Source organism: Phycomyces blakesleeanus (assembly GCF_001638985.1).
Source record: "Phycomyces blakesleeanus NRRL 1555(-) unplaced genomic scaffold PHYBLscaffold_10, whole genome shotgun sequence".
Lineage (NCBI taxonomy): Eukaryota > Fungi > Mucoromycota > Mucoromycetes > Mucorales > Phycomycetaceae > Phycomyces > Phycomyces blakesleeanus.
Genome location: NW_017265143.1, coordinates 896,547 through 921,611, shown reverse-complemented (window position 1 = coordinate 921,611; position 25,065 = coordinate 896,547). Strand labels below are relative to the sequence as shown.

Genomic DNA, 25,065 nt, shown 5'->3' with positions numbered 1-25,065 from the left:
GACATAAAACAAGTCATTTAAAGAAGTGTGTCCTTTATATATATAGTCATTGTATTCTATTCTATTGTGTCTTTGTTGTTGTTGTTGTCTTGTCACAATTGATATATATTATTCTTTATTCTACTATTTGTTTGTTTATATGTTTTATCAAAAGAAGGGGTAGTAGAGGTGGGGGTGGGATGGGATTTGGGGGGTGGGTAGGGCAGGGTAGGGTAAGGAAGAGCAGGACAGGGGAGGAAAAAGATTCCTTCATTTGATCATTGTACTGTAATTCTGCGCAAAGAGCTTCTGTAGAGAATATTGGATCGGCGCCAGAGTGTTTCAAAATAATAAATAAAATAAAACGAATAAAAAAAAAAGGGCATAAAGCAAAAATCTTAGTATTTATAAGACGCCAATTATTCTCTCTTTTACGCTTCTTTCTTCTTCTCTCTCTCTCTCTTGCTTTCTTGTACCTGACCCTTACACTTCTTCTCACTCTGCCAAAGCGCACAAATCTTTACTTGCAATGACACTCGTACACTTTAGCATAGACAGACCATTTGGCGTCTATTTCTTTGACATATTTGACAAGCTGGGTTATCTTGCAACCGGAAGTCGAGCATCTGAATTTACATTTGTTCCTGGTGTTACACGATTCTCTACATTGTCTGAAGGTGAGAAACAGAGAACAGAAGGCCTTTACAATAGAATAAATTAGAATATACTATCAAGAAAAACACTTTTGGTGTCTGATATTAATAATAATAATAATAATAATAATAATAATTTATAGTCATAATTACATGCCTGACATACTATGCTGTTATCTTTGGTGGAGAATACATGATGCGAAACTCGGCACCCTTCAAGTTCAAAACCCTCTTCCAAATCCACAATCTACTCCTGACTGCCGTGTCTGGTACATTGCTACTTCTGTTAGTAGAGCAGCTTATTCCCATGCTCTCCAAGAGAGGACTCTACTATGCCCTATGTGACCCAAGCTCGCTTACTACCGAGTTAAATGTCATTTACTACCTCAACTATCTTGTCAAGTTTTGGGAGCTGGCAGACACTGTCTTTATGGTGGCCAAGAAGAAGAAGTTGGGTATGTATTTTTTTTTAAAATTTTAATTTCGATAGTATTTCAATTATATCTTAAGCATGGGGAACAAGGACAAGAACAGGGATTTGGAACTAGACTTTGGATTAAGATTAGGATTATGATTGGGGTGTTATATATATATATATATCTGATTGTTGGAAAAATATGTATTTTTTGGGACGGTTGGCTTACCAATTGACTTGCAGAGTTCTTGCATTACTTCCATCACAGCATGACCTTGGCTCTTTGCTATTCTCAGATCGTTGGGGGAACAACTGTCGTAAGTAAACAAACCAAATAATAATAATAATCAAAACCAGAATACACACACACAAGCCGAGGATACACACGTGAATAATAAGAGTGTGAATATAATATTACACATAAAACTCGAGTAATAGTAACTCATAAACAACATATGTAATTTTGATTTTGATTTTTAAAGTCTTGGGTTCCTATCGTCCTCAACCTGACAGTACACGTACTGATGTACTACTACTACTTCCGCACTTCTTCGGGAGCCAAGATCTGGTGGAAGAAGTACCTGACCAGTATGCAGATTACTCAGTTTGTCATCGATCTCCTTGTCGTCTACACCTGCTCCTACACCTACTATGCCTACAACTATGCACAGATACTGCCCAACTTTGGTAACTGTGCCGGCAAGGAATCTGCTGCCATCTTTGGCTGCTCTCTTTTGACATCCTACCTCTTCTTGTTTATCAACTTTTACCGTTTGACATACAATGCCCAGCAAAAGAAAATCGCCGACGCAAAGGCAACTTCTGTGAAACCCGCAAAGAAGATAGTCGAGGCCTTTTGATTACGGAAAAAAGTAATTTTTTTTTTGCACTGTCAAGAATGAATGATTGCATCATTGGCCCTAATAGAAAGCGAGAGAAACCCAAAAAAAACCCAAAAACAAACAAAATATATCTATATATATATTATATACACATTTACACACACACACACACACACACACACATATTCACATATTCACATATTCACACATTCACCATAACACAAAAGGAGGAAAGGGGGGGAGGAGGAAATGAAAGCAAGAAAAAGAACTGTGACACTTTGCCTCACCTTTTGAAACGCAGCACCGCCCATATAATCAACAAAGGCGCGAATGGGCTTTATTCGGTTAAATTATTATTATAAATAAAACAAATATTATCCTATATTCACAAATGAATGAGAACCGATTTTTATTTTATCTTAAATATAATATATATATATGTGTGTGTAGTGAGTAATTTTTAAAGATTAAAAATACAACCTAAGGAAAGTTGAAATAAAGGTTTCTTATTAATATATATATATATATATATATAATGTGTTCTGCAGGAGTAAGTATATATATTTACGCAAACAATTGGATATATCTTCCCAACTAAAACAAGACAGGACAAGACCATGATAAAGGGGATAAAGTACAAAAAAAGGTACCATTATTCTAATCCCAAAGATAGTGCAGAAATTTCATTTTGATCCTTATATGGACAAATGATTCCTTGTGTCAAAAATAAAATGACCGGAAATAGGTTAGATATACATGAGCAAAGGCCGACGTGCGTACAACACACCAAAGAAAAATACATTTTTTTTTCTTTTACACATTTTATACACGCATACATGTACATCTCAAATAAAAACATACGCATATATCTACATACAACTATCACCAACTGAAAAAAATGGGAGATTTTATAGAGCCATTCACAGTCCAATAGGTTAAAGCAAACCAAGGTGAAGAAGAAGAAAACATGGGTCCTTGCAGATACTATAAGTGAATATACATGAATATGTGAATTATGTGATATTTTGACTTGAGAGAATAAGAATACAAAAATAAACAGATGTATACTATTTAATGATAAACTAAGGAATGTTGGTTGGGCTAACCACGACCCACATGAAAGAAAGAGAGAAAAATATAGAAACCCCAACAAACAGACCGATAAAACAAATAATAATAATAATAATAATATTCATGAGCTTACACAGAGACAGAATTAAATATACAAAAACGATACAAAAACAACAACAACAATAAAGGGGGGGTTCGTAAATGGGCACAAGTTTCGGGTACACAAACTAACTAACTGAAACTTTGGTCCTTTTGTTGTTGTTATTATTAATCATGATATTAGTGTTGAATTGCCCTTGTGGTTAAAGACAAGAAAACGATTCAATCGTGATTTGAGCACTATATACTCTATCAATGCGAGAAATAACAACAAACAGTCAGACAAACCAGCAAGAAAACTTTGTTTTTTTTTCCTTTTACAGATCAAGAATTGAAACCAGGATACTCGGAAGAAGAAGAATAAGAAGAATGGAAAGGATGACACGTAAAGCTACTACTAGTACGCGTGAGTCTGCATCTGTGTCCTTATATCCAGAATAAAATAAATATATATAAAAAACTACATGGATAACTATCGTCAGAATACAATAGAATTCGAGAACATAAACCTGGAAAGAATAATTAATAATGACCCAGGCAAAGGTCTGTTGCTCATAGCAACTAAATAAATAAAAAAGTCTTTTTTTTTATCATTCAGTAGAATATATACTAATATTAATATTCATACATACATCTATACATATATTTCGGTTGGCTGTATACCGTAGTTGTTGGTTCATACCTGTACTGCATGCTCTTTTTCTTTCTTTTCTTTTCTTTTTTATTCGTTCCACACGTTTCTAAAATTATCTCTGTCTGACTGTGACCACGGATTTTTTTTTGCTTATTACACAGCTTATAAGTCATGTGTGTAACCATGGTAATCGACCCACAGGACCACCAAAAAAAAAGAAGAAAAAATCCAGACATTCGGTAATCATGTTTATCCCAACCCACCCTCGCCCCCCTTGCATATTCTTCTATAGTGCTATATGCGGCGAGATGCGGGTATTATCCTGACCCGAGCCCCGAAATAAACATAAAAGTAATCATACTAATAATGATAACCACCACCACCACCACCACCACCACCGCCGCTATTACTACTAACACTACTATTATTATTTTTTATACCAAAGCCAGGGTTGAATATTCCTAATCTGGTTCAAGAATAACTTTGATCCTTGATTTCACATATCCCTTTTTACATATATATATAAATGCGTGTATGTTTCTTTAATATCATAAGTATAAATAATACACAGGTATATAGGTAGGTTGTATAGAAGAGACCTTAATAAAATTGATATTGACATTGCCATTAACCAGTAATCATTAATTATTAATATTAGTATTTTAGCTTTTATTTATTTATTTATTTATTTATTTATTTATTTATTTATTTATTATAATTAGTACAAAATTAAGCATAGCTGTTCAGTTGGTAGATTTTTAAATATATATATATATATATATACAAATACAAATACAAATACATATATCTCACAACAAACAAACAAAAAATATCAACCAACAAAAATAATAGTAATAATAACTGGGAAAATTAGAATCAAGAGAAGCCAAATCAAGCTAGTTTTTTTTATCATATATTTTTTTTTGGGTTTTCTTTTTCCTTCTCTGTTCATCGATTATTGAATCTCATAAACGTTTTCAAACCTAGAAATTCGACCGATAAGAAGCCGATCTTTTTTCTATACAAAATAAAATAAAAATAAAATAAAATCGGCTATTCGTTTATAGCCACACAAACTTGTTTTACCTATTTAGCCCAATACTAACACATGCAACAATTACAACATCTTGCAGTTTAATATCTACAGTCATTTTTATATACACATAGATTTAAAATTATATTTTTGCGTGTTTGATTTATTAAATCATTTCACTTCATAGAAGATCTAAGTAGATAATAAAAGCCTAGCAGTACTATATATTATACTTGTATCTATACACAAGAAGACAGAGTTTGATAATATTCTTGCCGGTTATTTTTTATTTATTTTTTGGTACAAATTTTTTTTTAAAAAAAAAAAGAAGATTTTCATAATAATGATAACATTATTCATTAAGATTATCTATGCATTACGCATTGGCACGCTGAATTACACCAGCACTTGCAGTACATTGATTTAGTTTCAAAACAAACAACCCCATGCGTACATAAACAAAATCAGTAATATCAATGTCATACATATATTTGGATATTTTTGGGTATTTCTAATTAGAAAACAAGTAAATATTTTCAATTAGACTTCAACCTTTAACATAATAACAATAATCTCTTTCCATATTCACAGTGAATAAATAAAGTAGTGAATTCCAAGCTAATTAAGAATGCATATGCAGAGACAATCATTGCAAATAAGATATACAAAGGATCTTATGTAGCCATTAGTCTGTTCAATTGCATAAAAGACTCTATTATTATTGGGAGAGTTTATCGTCTATCTTATAGACGATAAGGAATAGTTTCTTTTACGTATAGTATAGTGTAGTTTACAAAGTAAAATATGTACGTGTGTATGTGTGTGATCTAGACAAAGACATCTTAATAAAATCTCTCCCCCCAAAAAAAAGGTTCTATATATGAAGAAGATAAGTATAGGTGTGTATCAGTAAAAATATTAAAATAATATACATTTTATCTATCCATACAGTTATTCTTGAATATATATATACAAGTAACTTGAGTATTAAAGCAGAAATAATTCATATTAGCTTATACCCAGTATAATTTATTAGTTTTGCCTATAGATACAAATATATCAACTGTAGACCTCTCTAGATTTGCTTTAATTTGATTTGAATTGATTTTTGGAAAGATGAATGCATTGACTTGTATTCAAACCTTTTTCATACCACACTTCTTTCTTTTTTGTACACACATGGAGAAAGGAAGAATCAAAATAGAGACGAGTTGACTCTAGAACATTTAGATTGGACAAGCTGTAGGGATCCCCTGATTATTGGTCCATCTATAAATCTATATATCTATATGTGTGTGTGGGAGGGATAAATGAAAGTATAAGATCTAATACCTCTATTTATTATCTGTGACTTCTTTCATTGCATTGGGTTTTAGGAGTGCTTGATACATTTTCTTTTTGAACATGAAAAGTAGCTAATATGTAAATGTAGCTTAGTATATAGTTTACGTGTATATGTAAAAACAACAACAGCAACAATGACAACGGCAGACACTAAATAGTCTTTATTTTGCTACTATCATGTATATATATATATATTATACATTGAGATATTCTTTCCAAAGATCCATTGTTGAATAAATAAACTACTTTATTTTCAGAACTACAAGCATAATCATAAATCATGACAAAGAGAAATATGCTTATAGCTACTATAACAGCTACTCTAGCATGCAAATGTTTATAAATATATATAAAATAAAATATGTAAAAAAAGAGGGGGGAGTGAATGGGTTAGTGAGTTAAAGTTTAATTGAATTAAAGGAGTATATGTACAATCAATTAGAGATAATTGATCAAAATAAGCATTTGGATCAAAGAAAGAAGATAGGTATTCTATAGGAAGAAAGGTACGCAAAGGAGTATTTTTTTCAGCTACTTTACAAGAGACTTGTGGATTTCCAGGGCATAAGTAATTGGCACAAATTAAGGTACAAGACAAGCAGAACTCATGGCTTAATAACATGTATGTTGTTCAATTCAATCAACAATGACAATAACAAGAGAGAAAAAAAGACTTGTGAAGTACACCCGAAACAAGAAATGTACTTTAAAATAAAAGAAGAGACAGAAAATTAATATTATTTTTATTTCTATTGTATTGTCTATCTTTATCTCTATTGATCTTCCCGAACTATATTGTGGGTTAATAGCATAATTGGGCTAAGGAGTCTTCACTATCATTTACGCTGTACACAGAGTAAATATTGGCTAAGATTAATGTGCAGATGCAATGAATTACTGATCTCGACTTCTATGCAACAATAGATAACCACTGCAAAGCAAAATATGCATTTATTAAAGGGGAATAAAACGAGAAATAATAAGCAAACAAAAAACAAGTCCTTATTTTCGACATTATGTCGTAAATTACATGATGTTTTGAAATTTAAGAACACAATACATATACATACATATTAAAAAACATATAAGCGTACTATGCTTGTATGAGATGCTTATATGGATATACATGATAAGAAGCTTATTTTTAATATATATATATATATATATATATATTACCAAACATTTTAAATGTATGCATACATATACACACATTCTTTCTTAGACAAAACATCATTGTTTCAATTCCAAACACGGTCTGATCAATTAATGTTAACACTATAGCCAAAAGTGTCCATGTTTTGATCAATTTCATAAATCTTGAAGAATCTTTTTAACATAGGAATTGTAAAGCATTATTGTGCATATTACTCTTATCTAAAGTCAGTTTGACAACTTATATAAGCGTAAACACTAACTCTATCTGCAAACATATATGTCGGGTTTGTTTATCTATACAATATATTTGAACCTAATATAATATGGTTGATTACTGAAACTATCATTATGCATTTCCCTGGTAGCCTTTGTCTTGTAAGAGAACAAACATAGCAAAAGATATATATATTGCTGCTCTCTATAATCGTCTGGTAATTTGTCAAAATGTGTTGCCATAAGATCTTGCACACTACAAGGAGAGAGAGACTGGGGATTCCAAAGGTAATCTTTAGAAAATAATAGTAAGTATTTTTTATATCCTTTCGATTTTGTGGTTATAAAAGGACATTTGAAAGATCTGCTGCTTCTGGTTATAATATCCTATTTAATCACAAAAATTTACAATGAGAAGTTTTTTTTACATAGAAATTAATTAATATTTTTTTATTATTATTTTTTAAAAAAAAAGGGAAACCTAGAAGATTTACAAAGGTTGATAGTTTATTTCATTCAAGGCTTTATATAGTAGTAAGAATAAGAAAGTCCAATCTATATAGCTATCACTATTGATATAATTATTGATAGCATTATGTTGTGCGCTATAGTGTTAAATCTATTGCTGAAATAAAAAGTTGATTAATAAGAAATATCACTTTGATCAAATTGGCAAATCAAATTAAGGAAGTCAGCTATAAATCCAAATACATAAAGCAAAATTACTTTATATATATAAGTAAACTGGTAAAGCGTACTATTATCTACTACTTAAACGTTATTTGACATTGATTACTCAAATATTGAGCAAGATATCCCATTTTTTTACTCTAAAAAACAATTTACTAATAGGATTCTGGATATTTACACCACAAAGGCATATTTGATCCAAAAGTTCCCTCAGGGTATGCACCTAAAAAAAAAATCAAGAATTTGTGTCTTTTTTATTAAGTAAAGCTGTTTAACAAGTTGATCCATGATGCCCAGTGCTTGTTTGACCAAACACAGACCAATATTCATGGAGATATTAAGAGATGAAAAAATGACAATATCGATATTTACACCATTAAACGATGTTTTTAAATGGCGGACATTGAAAGTGTGGGTCCCAAAAGATTATCCACACTGTACACATAAGCAGATTCTGTAATCCTTTAGCATGGTGTTATCAATACAGTAATGTTATTTATGCTCTTCTCAATATATGTAAACATAAGGTTAAGGAAATATTTTATAAGGTAATTATATGTAAATCTTCAAAAAGAAAAAATATCACTATATCAAGCTCTTACTGTATTCCATTATATATATATGGGAGTACTCACCTAGATTGATCGATCAAATTCTTGTGTGAATTTTGGCCAATGATATCAATTTGTAGTTGAGGACACCAAAAGACAAAAGTACAAAATTCGTACAAAATTCATAGGTTTTTATAGCATTTATAGAATAGGCTTTTGCACATCCTGATTTATTCTTTGAACCTATATACGCTTAGACTCTCGAAGAAGCCAAGCGTTCTTTCCTTTGACTCAAGATCTGGCAATACATTGTCAACCATGTGTATGTATTTATTGGTTTTAAGGGTTTTTTCAAGCTCCTTCACGGCAGTTATCTGCTCCAACTTTATGTTAACTTTTTGATTACTTCTAAAATATCTTTAATAAGCTCGTCTGTACTTGCTAATAAAGACTCTACCAGTGTTTTTTTTTCACGATAAATTCACTGATTTTACGCGATTTATTTAAGGCATCAACTGTTCGTTGCTATGTACTATATTTTGGCATGTAAGATGGAGAGAAAGAAGTGTTATATGACTTTGTTGACAATAAATTCTATGATTTATTAAGGAGAAATATAAAAACAGTATTGTATTGCATATAAAAAAGTAAGGATTCAGCCAATCAGAGGGCCGCTCGTTTTTCGATCAAATTTCGATTGTCGCTTCTACAAATTTAGCCCAATAATATTGATTTTTGAATTTGAAATTTGATCGACCAATCTGGCTGAGTACCCCCGTTATATAAAATAACTTGGCATTTTTTCTACTTTGAAATAAAAAATAAAAACTATTTATTTGAAACAGAATTTATTTTGAACCATTTTTGATATTTTGGAAAACGCATTTTTAAATCCGTGATTTATTTCGACCAGAAACTATCGCAAAAATTTGTTCATCCATATATGGTAAAGAAATGAACATGTCTACTCTGACACCCTTTTGGGAATAGGATTACACAAGAAATTTCTCTGCTGGTGTTATACTTAGGGGTAAAAAAATTTACAAAACATGTACAATTAACGGGTTCATGAAATACAAAGAATAGCTATTGATTAAGTTTATTGTATAAAATTATAAATGTCAACAAGTAAGTGTTAGTATTTAATTTTCTTTATGATTTGTCAATATGAAAGTGACCTTTGACAAATAACTTTAGTTGAGGTTTATTTAACATTATTTTTTATGTTTAATTGAGATGTAGAATGCCATATTGGCACACTTTTTTTTTTTAAAGAAAAAATAAAATTACTTTAGTGCGTACATATGTAGCTACATATATGCACATAATACCGCTTATATTAAAATTACGTCTAGAAGTTAGTTTAGCAATGGTTTGCTGGTTTTTGGGGTTCTTTGACGCAAAAATATGCATAAAAGTCTCGAGGGTGGCATATTTTAAACACCGGACATAATCTTGGTTCCTGTTTTCCACCCCAAATGCATGAATATATAGCTTTTTTTGCTTTGTTTTGTTTATACCTTTAGGATAGTAATTATTTTATATACTGAATTGATTTACTATCATGTGAGTGCTAAGGATATCAGTCATAGATAGGCCGCCAAAAGATTGTCTATAAATAAGAGAGCTTTCCCACCACTTTTATTTTTCTCTCTTTCTCTCTTTCTCTTTGCCACACATTCCCATTGTGGAATGTGATTGGCTAGAAAAATGTCCTGAGTAGGACATTAAACTGCTCCGCTTAGGGCCTATGCGATATGTCCTTTCTAAGAGGGACAATTCATGCTGGTATTTTATATATATATTTAGTGATGCTCATATTCCTAACTTGAATACAATCCTTTATTTTTATAAGAAAGGCTATTGTTTTTCCAGAAAAACCATAGAAATTATTTTCAGTATGATCTACCTTAGAATATATAGCTATTTAATAAAATGTCATTTTAGTTAATTTTGATTTTATTCAATTTATAAATTTTCAGATATCAAAAAAACAAAAAGTTCATTATGTAGCCATTATTGAGCTTGGACTAACTAATCTACTTTCTTGCTAAAATACATGTATACATAAAGAAAGAAATAAGGCACGAATTTCACACTTAATAGACCTTCATTAGTTGTGTAATAATATGAGACTTGAATCCCAAGATGTGATACATGTGAATATCCTTCTTATTATACAAAAGCTTAATAAGACAACCAGAGTCTTTCTCTTTTAATCAAAATGGCTTGAAATATTATTATTTCTTGTATATAAAAATAAGAAACGAAATATTAAACACAAATGCCAACACATATAATTAGAAAGAGAGAAAACGATTTAACTATGCAAGGGCTTGCCTTGAATATATACTTTAAGAAAAAATAACTCGGGTCAAAATCGAATATTAGATTGAATTGTCTAAATATGCTTTTTATACAAGCTAATACTAAGTAGATAGGCAGCAGTATATAAAGTTATTTTGTACCAGGAATTAATGTTAACATTGAAATACAAAAATAATAATACTCTAGTATATCATTTAATATATATAGAAGAAGAATATAATCAAACCATTTATTATATTATCTTTTATCAAAATGAATTCCTATACAAAATAAACCTTTCTGTTGTATTTTAAGTAATAATTTAAGGAACTGAAAGAACACTCCATATTACCATTTCTCTCTAACTCTCTCATCCTTTCCCTTAATTATTTTAAAAATTGAGGCAGAATTGTTCCAATTGTGCCTAATGTCTTAAAGCTCATAAATTGACAACTAGTTTCAAACATACAAACATTTAATCGAATGGTATTTCAAATATTGTTTCTGTATAAGTGTATATAAGACATATGTATACAACCAAGCAAAAATAGGTACATATTAAAGCCAATGATGATTATATAAGAAACCTACCAAAAGAATAGATATATATATACCGTTACAAAAGTGATATAAAGAAAAGGAAGCCATATTCAAATGTCTCTTTTCCATTAAAGGAATCCAAAAAACGGGGTTCTACACCACCAAAATTTTACGTCTCTCTAGCAGTCACTTTGCTGCGAAAGCTGGAAGATCCATGTTTTAAAAAAAAAAAAAAAAAAAAAAGAAAAAGAAAAAAAAACCCATTTAAGTCTTTTAAGCTTTCTTGTAAAGGGAACTTGTTCTGTGTGCCCGCCCATCGACTTTAGGGCTGTTTAATAGAAATTAATCAAGGGCATTCATCTACATAATTTACATTGTCAGTCGAATTCATAATATACTTTCATTTCACAGTGTATAAAAAAAAGCAAAAACAAAACAAAAACGCACACAAAATTGTACATTTCTAAAGGTCAGTTTTATTGTACTAATTTTTTTATATTTATTATTTTTCGTTTGATTAATTAATTAATTTTTGGCTTTTGCTTTGGCTTTGGCTTTGGCTTTGGCACAATTGACATTCACCACTTTGTTTTTCCTTCTTTTTTTCTTTTTTTTTACCATTATAGTCCCAATTTGAAATTCATAAATAAAGTCATACAACAAGCAGAATGAAAGAACAAGTTAACGATAATACACCAAAGCGAATGTACGTTGAATCGAAATAGATCCAGGCAAATTATTAACCTCTAAAATAATAGTCGGCACATTCAGTTTGGTGTAATGTCACCACAAAACATGGTCAAGATCTCAGAGTTTGAAATCACCCAGCGTGATCTTTATCAGCCTGAGAGTCGTACACCTGTCAAAGGTGGTGTTCTTGATTTGAGATTGGTGTGTTAAAATTAGTTAGAAAGGAAGAGAAAATAAAATCTAATCAAGATTTCGACATGACATTATCAGGGTACCTCAAACAAAGAAGCTGTATGTGATACCTGTGGACAGAAGATGCAAGAATGTCCTGGTCATTGGGGTTACCTCAAACTCGTTCTCCCAATTTTTCACATTGGCTACTTTCGACCTGTAATTAACATTCTCCAGGATATTTGCAAGGTAAAATATATTGATTAGGGACGACGATTTACATATGCAATATATAAACGTGTATGCATAAAGAAAGACAGACATTGGAGCATTTTGTAATTTTTTCTTTTCTACAAAATCAATTAGTCCTGTAGTCGTGTTATGTTGGAAGAGCCTGAGCGTCGTTCGTTCCTCAGACGATTGCGTGCACCTGGTCTAGACAATTTGACCCGTGGAAGAGTAATTAAAGCGATTAACGATCGTTGTAAAAGAGTCACATTTTGTCCGCATTGTAAAGCAACAAACGGTAAATAATAACGAGAATGAGGGATAAAACATAAAAGATAAATGGGGATCAATGGAGAATGGAGATAAAACCGAAGATTTGCGGGGATATGTGGACTTACATCTAGGTGTGTAGGTGTGGTAAAAAAAGTCGGCCCTATGAAGATTACCCACGACAAATACAGATTGAAGCGTGTAGCAGAAGAAGCAGAACAGTTCCGCAAAACTTTTGAGAATGCAACAAATGCCATGCCAGAATTGAAAGCCCATCTTAGCAAGGCTCAGGATGATCTGAACCCTCTTCGTGTCCTTCGTCTTTTCCAACGTATTACCCCAGAGGTAAGTTGTAATCACTTGCTTACGTTAAAATAAAGGTTTATTGGATATTTAGTGACTGATATATGGACTAGGACTGTGAACTTCTCGGTTTGAGCGAAGAGCATGGTAGGCCTGAGTGGTACATTTGGCAATACTTGCCTGTGCCTCCATCCTGTATCCGTCCTTCAGTCATGCAAGACGACAACAGCAGCAACGAAGATGATTTGACTGCAAAGCTTACTGAGATCATTTTTACCAATGCTATTATTCGCGCTGGTTTGGAACGAGGTGTGACAGTAATGAATTTGATGGAGCAATGGGAGTTTCTTCAGCTGGCTGCGGCCATGTACATCAACAGTGAAATGCCAGGTGTACCAAATGCCAATGCTGGTAAGCCCAGTCGTGGTCTCTGTCAACGTCTGAAGGGTAAACAAGGTCGTTTCCGTGGTAACTTGTCTGGTAAACGTGTCGATTTCTCTGGTCGTACCGTTATTTCACCCGATCCAAATATGCGCATTGACCAGGTTGCTGTACCTGAGCGTGTTGCCAAAATTTTGACTTTCCCTGAACGTGTACACGCTCACAATATCCACAAACTTCGCCAGAATGTCATAAATGGTCCTGATGTCCATCCTGGTGCAAATTATGTGACATTTGCAGACGGATACAAGAAATTTTTGAAATTTGGTGACCGTAATAACATTGCAGCCGAACTTAAGATCGGTGATCTTGTCGAGAGACACATGTCCGATAATGATGTAGTTCTATTCAACCGTCAGCCTTCACTTCATAGATTGTCGATCATGGCCCATTTTGCCAAAATCATGCCCTGGAGAACTTTCCGTTTCAATGAGTGTGTATGCTCTCCTTACAACGCCGATTTTGATGGTGATGAAATGAATATGCATTTACCCCAGACACAAGAAGCTAAGGCTGAGGCCATTGAGCTTATGGGTGTCAAAAACAATCTTGTTACTCCTCGTAACGGTGAACCTCTTATTGCCGCCACCCAGGATTTCATTACAGCTTCATATCTTTTGTCCCACAAGGATACTTTCTACAGTCGTGCCATGTTTACTCAGGTGTGCACAATGATGGGAGACGGTGAAATGAATATCGATCTTCCTCCTCCTGTTATCTGGAAGCCACAGCGTTTGTGGACTGGTAAGCAGGTGTTCAATATTCTTTTCAGACCCAACAAAGAAAGCAAAGTTCAATTGAACGTCGAGGCAAAGACAAAGTCGTATGAAAAGCAAGAAGGTCGTGTTCCTGATCTCTGTCCCAACGATGGCTGGCTTATTGTCCAGGACAGTGAAATTATGTGTGGTTTGGTTGATAAGGCTGTTGTTGGTGATGGTAACAAGAATTCCGTGTTCTACGTTATCCTGCGTGATTATGGACCGATTGAAGCTGCCAAGTGTATGAACAGGCAAGCGCATTACAAAAACAAAAACGATTTTGTGAGAGAGTTTATATATTAATGCTTTAACTTTAATTACATAATTAGATTGGCCAAGTTGTGTGCTAGATATCTTGGTAAGTAAAAAAAAGCTATCATATATTAACTATCCACACATGATCTAACACGACATATTAGCCAACCAGGGTTTCTCAATTGGTATTAGTGATGTTACTCCCGGAAAGCGCCTGAGAGAAATCAAGCAAGCAGAAGTACAGGAAGCTTACAGAAAGTGTGATGAAATTATCGCAAAGTATAAATCAGGTCAATTGGAGACAATGGCTGGTTGTGACGAAGAACAGACCATGGAGGTAAGTATATCTCTTTTATGTTTAAATCAAGATTTTTTTCTCATCAATTTTTAGTCTACTGTATCTGGTATCCTGTCTGCTGTTCGTGGTGATCTCGGTAAAGTCTGTATGACCGAGTTGAATATGTACAACTCCCCAAGTATCATGGCCCGATGTGGTTCCAAAGGTAAGTTTTTATATTAAAATATCTGTTGACAGTGTCCTAACTTCTTCTTTCAGGTTCTCAAATTAACGTATCTCAGATGGTTGCATGTGTCGGTCAGCAGATTATTAGCGGTAGTCGTATTCCCGATGGTTTCCAAGATCGATCTCTCCCTCATTTCTTAAAACACTGTAAGTTTTTTTCATTTTTTTTCATTTGTTTTAATGTTTTTATATATATTTATTTATTTTGACTTCAGCTAAGAGTCCTCCTGCCAAGGGTTTCGTGAGAAACAGTTTCTTTACTGGTCTTAGTCCTACTGAGTTTCTTTTCCACGCTGTCTCTGGTCGTGAAGGTCTGGTCGATACAGCTGTCAAGACTGCCGAAACCGGTTATATGGCTAGACGTTTAATGAAAGCATTTGAAGATCTGACAACCCATTATGATCTGTCTGTACGTAACTCTGAAGGTGCTATGCTTCAATTCCGTTATGGTGCAGATGGTCTGGACCCTATGACTATTGAAGGTGACGGTATCCCAGTAGAGTTTGAACGTAATCTGAAGCATGTCAAGGTAAACCAAACAAAAAGAGATTTATATTTTCGCATAAAAGTAAATTTGATATGATACTCATGCTTATCATTAGATTTGTACTCCATTGAACGGCGAAGAAGGTCTTTTGCCTTGGCAGATTATTAAGCTGGCCGAAGATGTGACCAGTCAGGATGTCTGGACCACCAACTGTATGCAGTCTTTCATCGACATGGTCCTGACCTTCATCAACGATAAGGTTGCTGGAAAATTGGCCAATCTTCGTAAGAAGCACGGTATGCTTCCTGGTTTATCCATTCCTGATGAGGATTATATGGACATGGATATCGACGAAGATGTTCCAGGTAAGATAAAAACATTACTTTTCTGTACATTACATTTATACGGCATTACTTATGCTGCTCTGTAAACATAAATAGAGGCTACCAAGCATGCCCTAAGAAATATGTGCGTTGTCACCGAACGTCAGTTGCGCGATTACCTCGGTGTTTGTCTTTCCAAGTATCTGAAAGCTAAGATTGAGCCCGGTACTGCTGTCGGTGCTATTGGTGCACAGTCTATTGGTGAGCCCGGTACACAGATGACACTGAAAACTTTCCATTTTGCTGGTGTTGCTTCCATGAACATTACTCTTGGTGTACCCCGTATTAAAGAAATTATTAACGCTGCCAAGGTCATCTCGACCCCCATTATTACTTGCGACTTGCATTCTGACAAGGATGTCAGAGCTGCTCGTGTGGTCAAGGGTCGTGTCGAAAAAACAACTCTTGGGGATGTGGCAATGTATATGGAAGAAGTGTATGAACCTAACGATACACATATCTTACTCCGAATTGATTTGGATGCACTGAACAAACTCCAGGTATATTTACTCTTCACTTTTTACCTAGCGATATTTTTTTTTAAAAAAAAAACTTATATCTGTTTATTTTCTCTATCTTTTATCTAGCTTGAGACAAATATTTATGAAATTGCAACGGCCATCCAAACAGCCCCCAAGTTGAAGAGCAGCCAATTGGTAAACATATTACAAGAATAAGAAAGAAATAATTTGAATGGTAAAAGTATACTAATTAAATAATCGTTTTACAGGATGTTCAAACCAGCCGCCCTGACATTATTCGCGTTTACGTTCATGCCAAACAAGACGAGTCAATGTACTACAGTCTCAAAGCTATTAAGCGTCTTTTATGCGCTGTTATTATCAAGGTAATATAAGTCGAGTATATTCTGGTTAATATCTGTAAGCTGACTCTGGCCGTTTAATTTAAAGGGCCTTCCTTCTGTTGTCCGTGCTGTTATCAGTGAAAAGGCCGGTGGAAGTGGATCAAAGCAATTGCTTGTTGAAGGTTACGGTCTCTTGGATGTCATGACTACCGATGGTATTATTGGCGAAAATACCACCTCTAATCATATTATGGAAGTAGCCCAAGTATTGGGTATTGAAGCAGCAAGGTATATATTTATAAATATAAATAGATATTTGTATATATTGGTTTTGAGGTTGCATATTTCTAACATCATAATTCTGCTGGGGGATAAATTACATAGAAACACTATTATTAGAGAAATTCAAGTTACCATGGAGAGTCACGGTATGACTATTGATCATCGTCACGTATTCTTGCTTGGTGACATTATGACAAGCAAGGTAAGCTGAGCTAAATATACACATATAATCCAAAGCTTACATATAATTTTCTATTTTTAAGGGTGAAGTACTGGGTATCACTCGATTCGGTATTTCGAAAATGAGAGACAGTGTCTTGAGTATTGCTTCTTTCGAAAAGACTACTGATCACTTGTTTGAGGCTGCATTGTACAGTAAATGCGATGCTGTCGTGGGTGTATCAGAACAGATCATCATGGTAAATATTATTATTGAAATATAATTTACCTCCTCTATTACTTTTACTAAACTCACTTACAATTTTTCACAATCTAGGGTATCCCTATGTCTATTGGTACCGGTCTGTTCAAGCTCATTCACCAGCCTTCGCAGCCCGACATTCCAAAACCAAAACCCCTTTTGTTCGACATTTAAAGGGCTATTTTTTTATACATCTTCATCATCCTAGTATCTTGTACATCATTTCCTATCTTACTTTTCCTATATATATAAGAGAAAAGTAGCCATTAAAAATATACAGAAAGTCATAAATACTACCTTTTTTTTTAATATCTATCCTCAGTTGGTATTATTAACTTGACCTCTTAGCATTAACCGCAGATTTAATGGTAATCAATATTCCTGCATATATTTCTAAGCACACTACAGTTGCAGTACGATTTCTCCTGGTATTCGATTGTTGAGCTTAGTAAAGCACCAAATACCAAACAAAGATCTGTTATAAAGGCATTTAATCCTGCAAATGATCGGGTTGCGATTTATCCCCTTTTCTCCTATTTTATCTTTGTGTTTCCCAAAGATACTTCGTTGGCATTGGCATTAGTATCAATAGTCATACAGTGGTTTATAATTACCCCTTTTCTGTCAAATATAGTTCTGACACTCATTAACTAGAATTTTATGATATCATCTGATTCTGTTTAAGCACACATAGTTTATTGTCTAATTTCTGCCTTGAGTTATTATGGGAGAATCAATATGCTTTATTAAAGAAAAAAAAAGTTTAAATGACTGTATGGATCGAATATGCTAATTCTCTTTCGAATACATTTAGAATTGATATCTTCAATCAATCTCCATGACATTAATAAGTAATTGCTTAAACGGACTGGCTGACAGAGTTCTTGAGAGAGTTGTCGCTCAAGGCACCAGCAGCAGCGAAGTTGTTGAACTATCAGAATATTTAGCAAATTATACATACACATAAAAGGTGGAAAGAGAAACTTACGACGCCAGAGACGGAACCTTCGTTACCAACTTCTTTAGCAGATTGGTCGGAACCGTGGGGGATGGCAGAGGTGGCAACGGCGAGGAGAGCAAAGACAGCGAGGAAGAAAGTGGCCTTCATATTGTAGATTGATGAGAGAAGAAGAGAGATGTGAATACTGTTCGATTGTTTGATTTTTTCAGACCTTTTATAGCCTTTTCACTTTCTTCTATATGTATATGTATGTTCTATCTCTGTTTCCTGCCATTAACAGCTGCACTCCTCTCATGGTGTAGACTGAGGTATGTTATCCCTTTGCCCTCTCCTTTATTTTGCACACCCTTATACTTCCCATTAGGATAGCTTAAAAAACCATTGTGGCCAGTTCAGAGACACAGGAGACTTTATTATTCTTTTCTTATTTTACTCCTTGAACATTCCATACTTCTATTCAACCTGGTTCTTCCGTGCAGCCACTCACTCAAGCTAGTCCAAGATCAATTAAGGAAAGCACTCATTTGTTAACAAAGGAAGTATTAGGGGAAAAGATGTAGATATAAATATATAAAAAGAGGAGTACATTACGGGGATGTGCAGTGATTCTCAGCTGTTAATCTGTCTTATAATTTATATTATGGAGTTATTATAATTTATTTATTTACTTATTTATTTCGACTATATCGTTCCATATATATATTTGGTTGATGCAACATATTTGGAAAAATCTTGGGAAGGGGCTATCACCCTACATCGATGGTCGATTTACCCCGACGACGGCATACCAGACACTCATCAATCCTTCCACACGGAATCCCCTATGTGAACTATCAAATGCTACACTCGATCAAGTTGATAAGGCAATCGTGTGTGCAAATCGTGCTCAATATTCATGGGAACAAAACCCTCATTACCGCCGCGATTGTTTATTCAAACTGTCTAATGCACTTGAACGACACACAGAAGATGTTGCAGCTTTAGAGAGCTTTCAAACAGGAAAACCTTTGAATGATGCAATTTCAGAAGTACAGTCTGTTGTTGAGTGCTTAAGAACGTTTAGTGGGCAAACAAATATACCAGGCGAGTCATTTATGGACCCAAGTATGCATGCCTACACAATACGAGAGGCATATGGAACTGTAGGATTAGTGACTTCCTTCAATTATCCTTTACTTCTGGCCGGTTGGAAACTAGCGCCGGCGCTGGCAGCCGGTAATTGTGCTATTGTTAAACCTGCACCCCAGACACCTTTGACTACACTGGCACTTGCAGGATTGGCTACAGACATTCTTCCGCCAGGTGTGTTACAGGTTCTTCCAGGTGGTGCAGATGTGGCCTGTAGATTAATGGAACAAGTTGACAAGACCAGCTTCACTGGATCTACCTTAGTTGGGCAAGCTATTCAACGAGAATCTGGAAATAGACTTACACCCGGGGTTCTTGAATGTGGAGGAAATAATGCAGTGATTGTACTTAAAGACGCAGACATAGAGCAAGCCGCATATACAATTAGTCAAGGCGCTTTCTCCAACGCTGGGCAAAATTGCTGTGCGGTGTCACGTATATACGTGCATAATGATGTATATAAGACCTTCTTAACTCATCTAAAAAAAGAAACGATGAAATGGAAGGCAATTACCCCTTTTGAAACCGTTGGACCAAATCTATACCCGTATGGCCCTCTCATTGATCAGATACAATATGAGCATATATATCCGCACACTCAGTATCCATATAAAAACTGGACCAGCCCTTTGAGCCAATTAGACGGATTTTACGTCTCGCCTACTGTTTATACAAATGTACCGGATGATAGTCCACATGTGGCTCAAGAGATATTTGGTCCAGTTGTAAGTGTCTTAGAGCCATTCACAACCACAGACGAAGCTATTCACCGAGCAAATTCATCAAACTATGGCTTGGCTTCAGCTGTTTTCTCAAAAAACCACAAAGAAGCCCACAAGGTTGCTGCACGTCTCAAGACTGGCGTAGTATGGATCAATCTCTATAATATTGTACCAGACTTTCTCCCCTTTGGTGGTCGAAACATGTCTGGAATTGGCAAGGAGCTTGGGCGAGCCGGTCTGGACGAATTCACTTTTCTTAAGAGTGTTATGGTTGAATTATAAAACATTAGAAATATATATATATATATATATATATATATATATAATACTCAGTGTACTATATAGAATCCAAATGTATAATAAAGTAGTATTTAGAGGAGCTATATTTTTTTCTTTCAATAAAGACGGAGAAATGTTAATAAAACGCGACGCGATGCTTCGTGTTGTGCGGTGTCGTGTTTGACGACCACGCTCCGATTCCACGCCACGCCGCGCCACCCCACAACTGCTTCCTTATACCCTTTTTTCTCTCTCTATTTTTTCCCTTTGTTTTCAATGTCTACTCAACCCAAGAGGACCCTAGACGCCTTTTTCAGGCCTCAAGTTCCAACCGTACAGCCAATCAGCTTTTCTCAATCTGTAGCAACACCACCACCACCACCAACATTACAGCCATTACCAACGCCACCTAAGAGCTTCTATCGGCCTACCGGACCTAGCACCCCAAACGCGATCTTGCCTGATCGGGTGTTGTTCGAAGGAGGACATATACCTAGTAGAATAATAACTGGTGGTCAAGCGCATAGAACTCACCAAAATCAATCCAGACATCGTTTGAAGTCTTGTAACTCATGTCATCTACCTCTTCGGCCCTCACCACCTTCTTATATACAACCATTTCGCTGGACAAAGACTGAGATCAAGACAATGATGGACAAAGTTTATCCTGAATGGGAATCATCCAGTGCATGTCGGGCACTTTATTACGATCATACCACTATAAGCAGTAATAATAATAGTAGTAGTACCCATCAACCCTGGGCTGAGAAATATAGCCCAGCCAACCTAGATGGTATGCTAGCCAATAAGCAAGAATCGATTCAACTTTGGGACTGGCTAAAATACAAGAAAGTATCTAATCGTGGAAGACTTGTCTCCGAAGATCTGGAAATGGAACATTTGACACTGATGGAAAATGAAGTTGATGAACATGGATTTCTAACTAATGCGGGATTCGAACGTTTCTGGGGAAATCCATACGAGGATCAGACAAAAGAGAAGAAGCCAAAACTGAAGTCAAAGCAACATGGAAATGATAAGAAGAAGACTAGGCCACCTGAAACTTCGTTGGTGCTACTTGTGGGGCCAACGGGTGTGGGCAAAACCGCTGCAGTATATGCCGCTGCAAAGGAAATAGGATACGAGGTTTTTGAAGTTCATGCAGGAATGAGACGTTCTGGCAAGGATATTATAGCAGCAGTTGGTGCCATGACTGAAAGCCACTTGGTTACATTTAGCAAAACAGGGGATAAACGACGAGGTGAAGTCTCCAAACCAAATCTGCCAAACAAGCGAAGAGTAAAACCTGAGCCACCAGCAGTGCCTACAAACGTTGGGCTTATGCGACATTTTGCACGCATCAAACCTATTGAGAAGGTTGCAGAAGAATATATAGATGTTATGCATATAGATCCAATAATAGATGATGCAATGGATATAGTAGAGAATGAAGAGGAGAAATATGAGACCAACGAACCCCAGGAGCCTAAGGAAAGTCTGATCCTGTTGGATCAAGTAGATATACTATATGAAGAAGACAAAGGATTTTGGTCAGCAGTAGAAGAATTATCAGACAAAAGTCGGCGACCTATAATCATGACTTGTAACGGTAAGCTTATATAACTACCCAAATATGTACTGATACAAAGAAATGATTTAATATCAATAATAGATACAAGTACGATCCCGATTGAGAGTTTACGGTTATACGGGATATTGCATTTCGAATCTCCTCCGACAGAAGTACTATTGCCATGGTTGCAGCTTATATGTTTTGCAGAAGGGTTTTTTGTACCTCCTGTAGACTTGGTGTGTCTGGTGGCCTGGGTAGGAGACGTGCGCCAGATCATAAATACATTACAAGTGTGGTGTCCACAGTTTGATCTGGGGGATGATATCTCAGATGAGTGGAAGAGGGACTGCACGGGACTTTTTGGGGTCTATATTGAATATGAATTGCATGAAGATGATCCATTGATTAGGATGTACGAGGAATATCAGAAACATCAGATAGATTCATCACTATCATCTTTAAAACCTTTTGTTCCAGAATTAGAAGTTTCGTCGTCAACAACATTAGACGCGTTGTGGCGTAGCTTGGAAGTGGCTTCGGTTCAAGACGCGTTTATGGCCCACCCTAATGATCCGTTGCAAGAAGAAGAGAAAGTATGGGAGTCATCCAAGGATCACCCTTCTGGTACTGGTCGGCTGTGGGATGTGCCGTCTGACCCGAACCAACTGGCACAGGAAATTCAGACAGTTCTGACTCGGCTGGCCCGGAGCGTGCATGGGACCCATGGAGCTTATGGTTGGGAGATTCTGGAAAAGAACACAAAGATACGAAAAGAGAATATGTTAGAGGCTTGCGAACCTATTCTTCCTCTAAGAACTATTGTTCAACCACGTAATTCAGAGTTACTTGATTACTTACCACATATTCAAATAATGTGTAAGCGACCTTCCCGCCCAAATAGCCGTAATCGTACTTTACGCTCTCGTCGCTATAAGCCGTATTTGGCCCTGAGTGAAGAAAGCATTGAGATACTTACCACATCACCCCCTCAACAGGTAAGAACTGATAGAATAACTGATGTTTGATTAGATGACTGACATGCATCAATAGACATCCGAGTGGTGCAGCCGGCTGGGTCTTTATTTAGACAGATGTCGAGAGCTAAAAATAGAGAATCAAACAAAATAAGCATTGGCGGAGTTCTCCTTTTTATATCTCTCGGTCAGAAGGGCGTTTGGGTAGTGTGGCCTGTGCTCATCAACCCACAAACACACACACACACACATGCACACCAGAGCTCGAGTGACGTCCCACCCCGCAACTCTCATAAACAACCTTGTTGTGCTTGTGTCCGTTCCTCTTCTTCTTTTTCGTCAATTATTATCCAAATGAGTCCTTCACACAGACCCTCTCATCAGCGATCACTCAGCGATTCCCCTCATCGTCTTCGAGATGCACCTGAAATCACCCCACTTAGTACACCACCAAACTCATGCGCTCAATGTCGCCAACCAATATGCCAATCTTCTTATGATTCTCATGCAGTTTACACTGCAGCGGATGGGCAAACCTACCATTCATCCTGTGTACGATGTGTAGGATGTTGGTTGCAACAGCCACAGGCATTACAAACCCGTGAAGCAGAATGTTATGACTACCATGGCCGACCCTATTGCCGTTTTCACTATTCATTTCTCAAAGGAACCAGCTGTAGTGGCTGTCTACAAACCATTTTGCAAAAATTTGTCCAACCTAGCCAACAAGAAGAAAGGTGGCATCCAGAATGTTATATGATCCACAAACACTGGCGAGTGTGTCTAAAAGAGATCTGCCTGATCAACACTTCTTCTCTTAATTCCACCTCTCTCTATGCAGTCCAAGATGCGATAGACCAGCAGTGCACACACATTTGGTCAGACATGGCTGCTTTTGAAGCTTCGTCTGCTGCCTGCATATCTGACATCCTCATGCATCTCGCCGCTGCTAGCTATACAGATACCCTTCGTACTTCTAATCACCTTCTTCTGTATATACACCACCTTTTCTGCGCCATTGACTATCTTCGTCCACGTCTTCAAAAACATAACCAACCACTCCAAGAAGAAACACTTTCTTTACTTTCTCAGCAACTTGTCCTCTTTTTTGATCATCTTTCCCACAGTCACACTACCCAACTTACTCATACCATCACCTGCCTTGCTTATGCTCTCAAAGATCTTATGCGCCTTGCTCTGGTGGCTGCACTCTCCCTGGTAAATATTCCTCATAAATATAAATAATCATCCTTTTTTGTGTTGATGTTGAAGACGAAGAAAATTCAATTCAATTTGACTTGACTTGGCACAGGAACACAAGTACAACGAACCCAACACTGTCAGGCAATTTCTTGATGCTCTCGATCGAGTATCACCTAAAGATTCTCTGGAATCTGCCGATCTTCTCTCCCCTCTCTCCCCTCTCTCCCAAAACCAATTTCGGCCCATACACGCCAGTCTACGTCGACTTGAACACGCCTTCAAGACCAAAACCATCCCGATCCCTAAATTTTCTCCTCTATCAGCGTCGCAATTACAGCCAACGCCACAAAAATTAAATCAACAACAACAACAACAACAACAACAACAACAACAACAACAACAGCAGCAAGTACCACAGACTTCGTCGATTTCATTAGCCATGTTAGCCCAGTCAAAACCATCAGATGCTATTCAGATGGGTCACATAAAACGAGCCAAAGCATTACGAGCATTTATACCTAAAGAACCTGCCATACGTAACCGCAGTATCAGTACCATAAGTTCCAGCCGCTATTCCCCGCGTCTTGTCTCCAAGCCACCATCCCCCTTATCTTCTCTTATTGACCAGGATAAGTTTATCCGGGAGTGGGTCACTGGTCAACTACACCTCCTAGGATGGTCC

The 25,065-nt window shown here is 35.8% G+C and overlaps 5 protein-coding genes across 5 annotated transcripts; 4 read left to right on the top strand and 1 right to left on the bottom strand.

Moving 5' to 3' along the window:
- Positions 1-508: 508 nt before the first annotated feature.
- Positions 509-1,907, top strand: PHYBLDRAFT_74782 (hypothetical protein; the record flags this gene model as incomplete). The annotated part of the gene is made up of 4 exons (XM_018443033.1): positions 509-656; positions 776-1,087; positions 1,291-1,364; positions 1,530-1,907. The coding sequence occupies 4 exons, from the start codon at positions 509-511 to the stop codon at positions 1,905-1,907; spliced, it is 912 nt and encodes a 303-aa protein (XP_018291886.1).
- A 9,912-nt stretch (positions 1,908-11,819) lies between these two features.
- Positions 11,820-18,043, top strand: PHYBLDRAFT_177538 (hypothetical protein). The gene is made up of 20 exons (XM_018437900.1): positions 11,820-11,995; positions 12,153-12,232; positions 12,285-12,417; positions 12,487-12,636; positions 12,754-12,913; positions 13,028-13,230; positions 13,302-14,638; positions 14,717-14,745; positions 14,807-14,979; positions 15,034-15,145; positions 15,199-15,312; positions 15,381-15,694; positions 15,768-16,017; positions 16,093-16,535; positions 16,623-16,691; positions 16,766-16,882; positions 16,947-17,128; positions 17,225-17,324; positions 17,386-17,541; positions 17,619-18,043. The coding sequence occupies exons 2-20, from the start codon at positions 12,195-12,197 to the stop codon at positions 17,715-17,717; spliced, it is 4,179 nt and encodes a 1,392-aa protein (XP_018291885.1). The 5' UTR covers positions 11,820-11,995; positions 12,153-12,194; the 3' UTR covers positions 17,718-18,043.
- A 359-nt stretch (positions 18,044-18,402) lies between these two features.
- PHYBLDRAFT_145315 (hypothetical protein) lies at positions 18,403-18,651 on the bottom strand (the record flags this gene model as incomplete). The annotated part of the gene is made up of 2 exons (XM_018431415.1): positions 18,403-18,474; positions 18,532-18,651. 2 exons carry the CDS (start codon positions 18,649-18,651, stop codon positions 18,403-18,405), a joined length of 192 nt encoding a protein of 63 aa, XP_018291884.1.
- Positions 18,652-19,214: 563 nt separating this feature from the next.
- On the top strand, positions 19,215-20,636 carry PHYBLDRAFT_112583 (hypothetical protein; the record flags this gene model as incomplete). The annotated part of the gene is made up of 1 exon (XM_018428298.1): positions 19,215-20,636. One exon carries the CDS (start codon positions 19,215-19,217, stop codon positions 20,634-20,636), a length of 1,422 nt encoding a protein of 473 aa, XP_018291883.1.
- A 273-nt stretch (positions 20,637-20,909) lies between these two features.
- PHYBLDRAFT_64797 (hypothetical protein) lies at positions 20,910-23,256 on the top strand (the record flags this gene model as incomplete). The annotated part of the gene is made up of 3 exons (XM_018441349.1): positions 20,910-22,242; positions 22,306-23,201; positions 23,236-23,256. The coding sequence occupies 3 exons, from the start codon at positions 20,910-20,912 to the stop codon at positions 23,254-23,256; spliced, it is 2,250 nt and encodes a 749-aa protein (XP_018291882.1).
- Between the last annotated feature and the right edge of the window lie 1,809 nt (positions 23,257-25,065).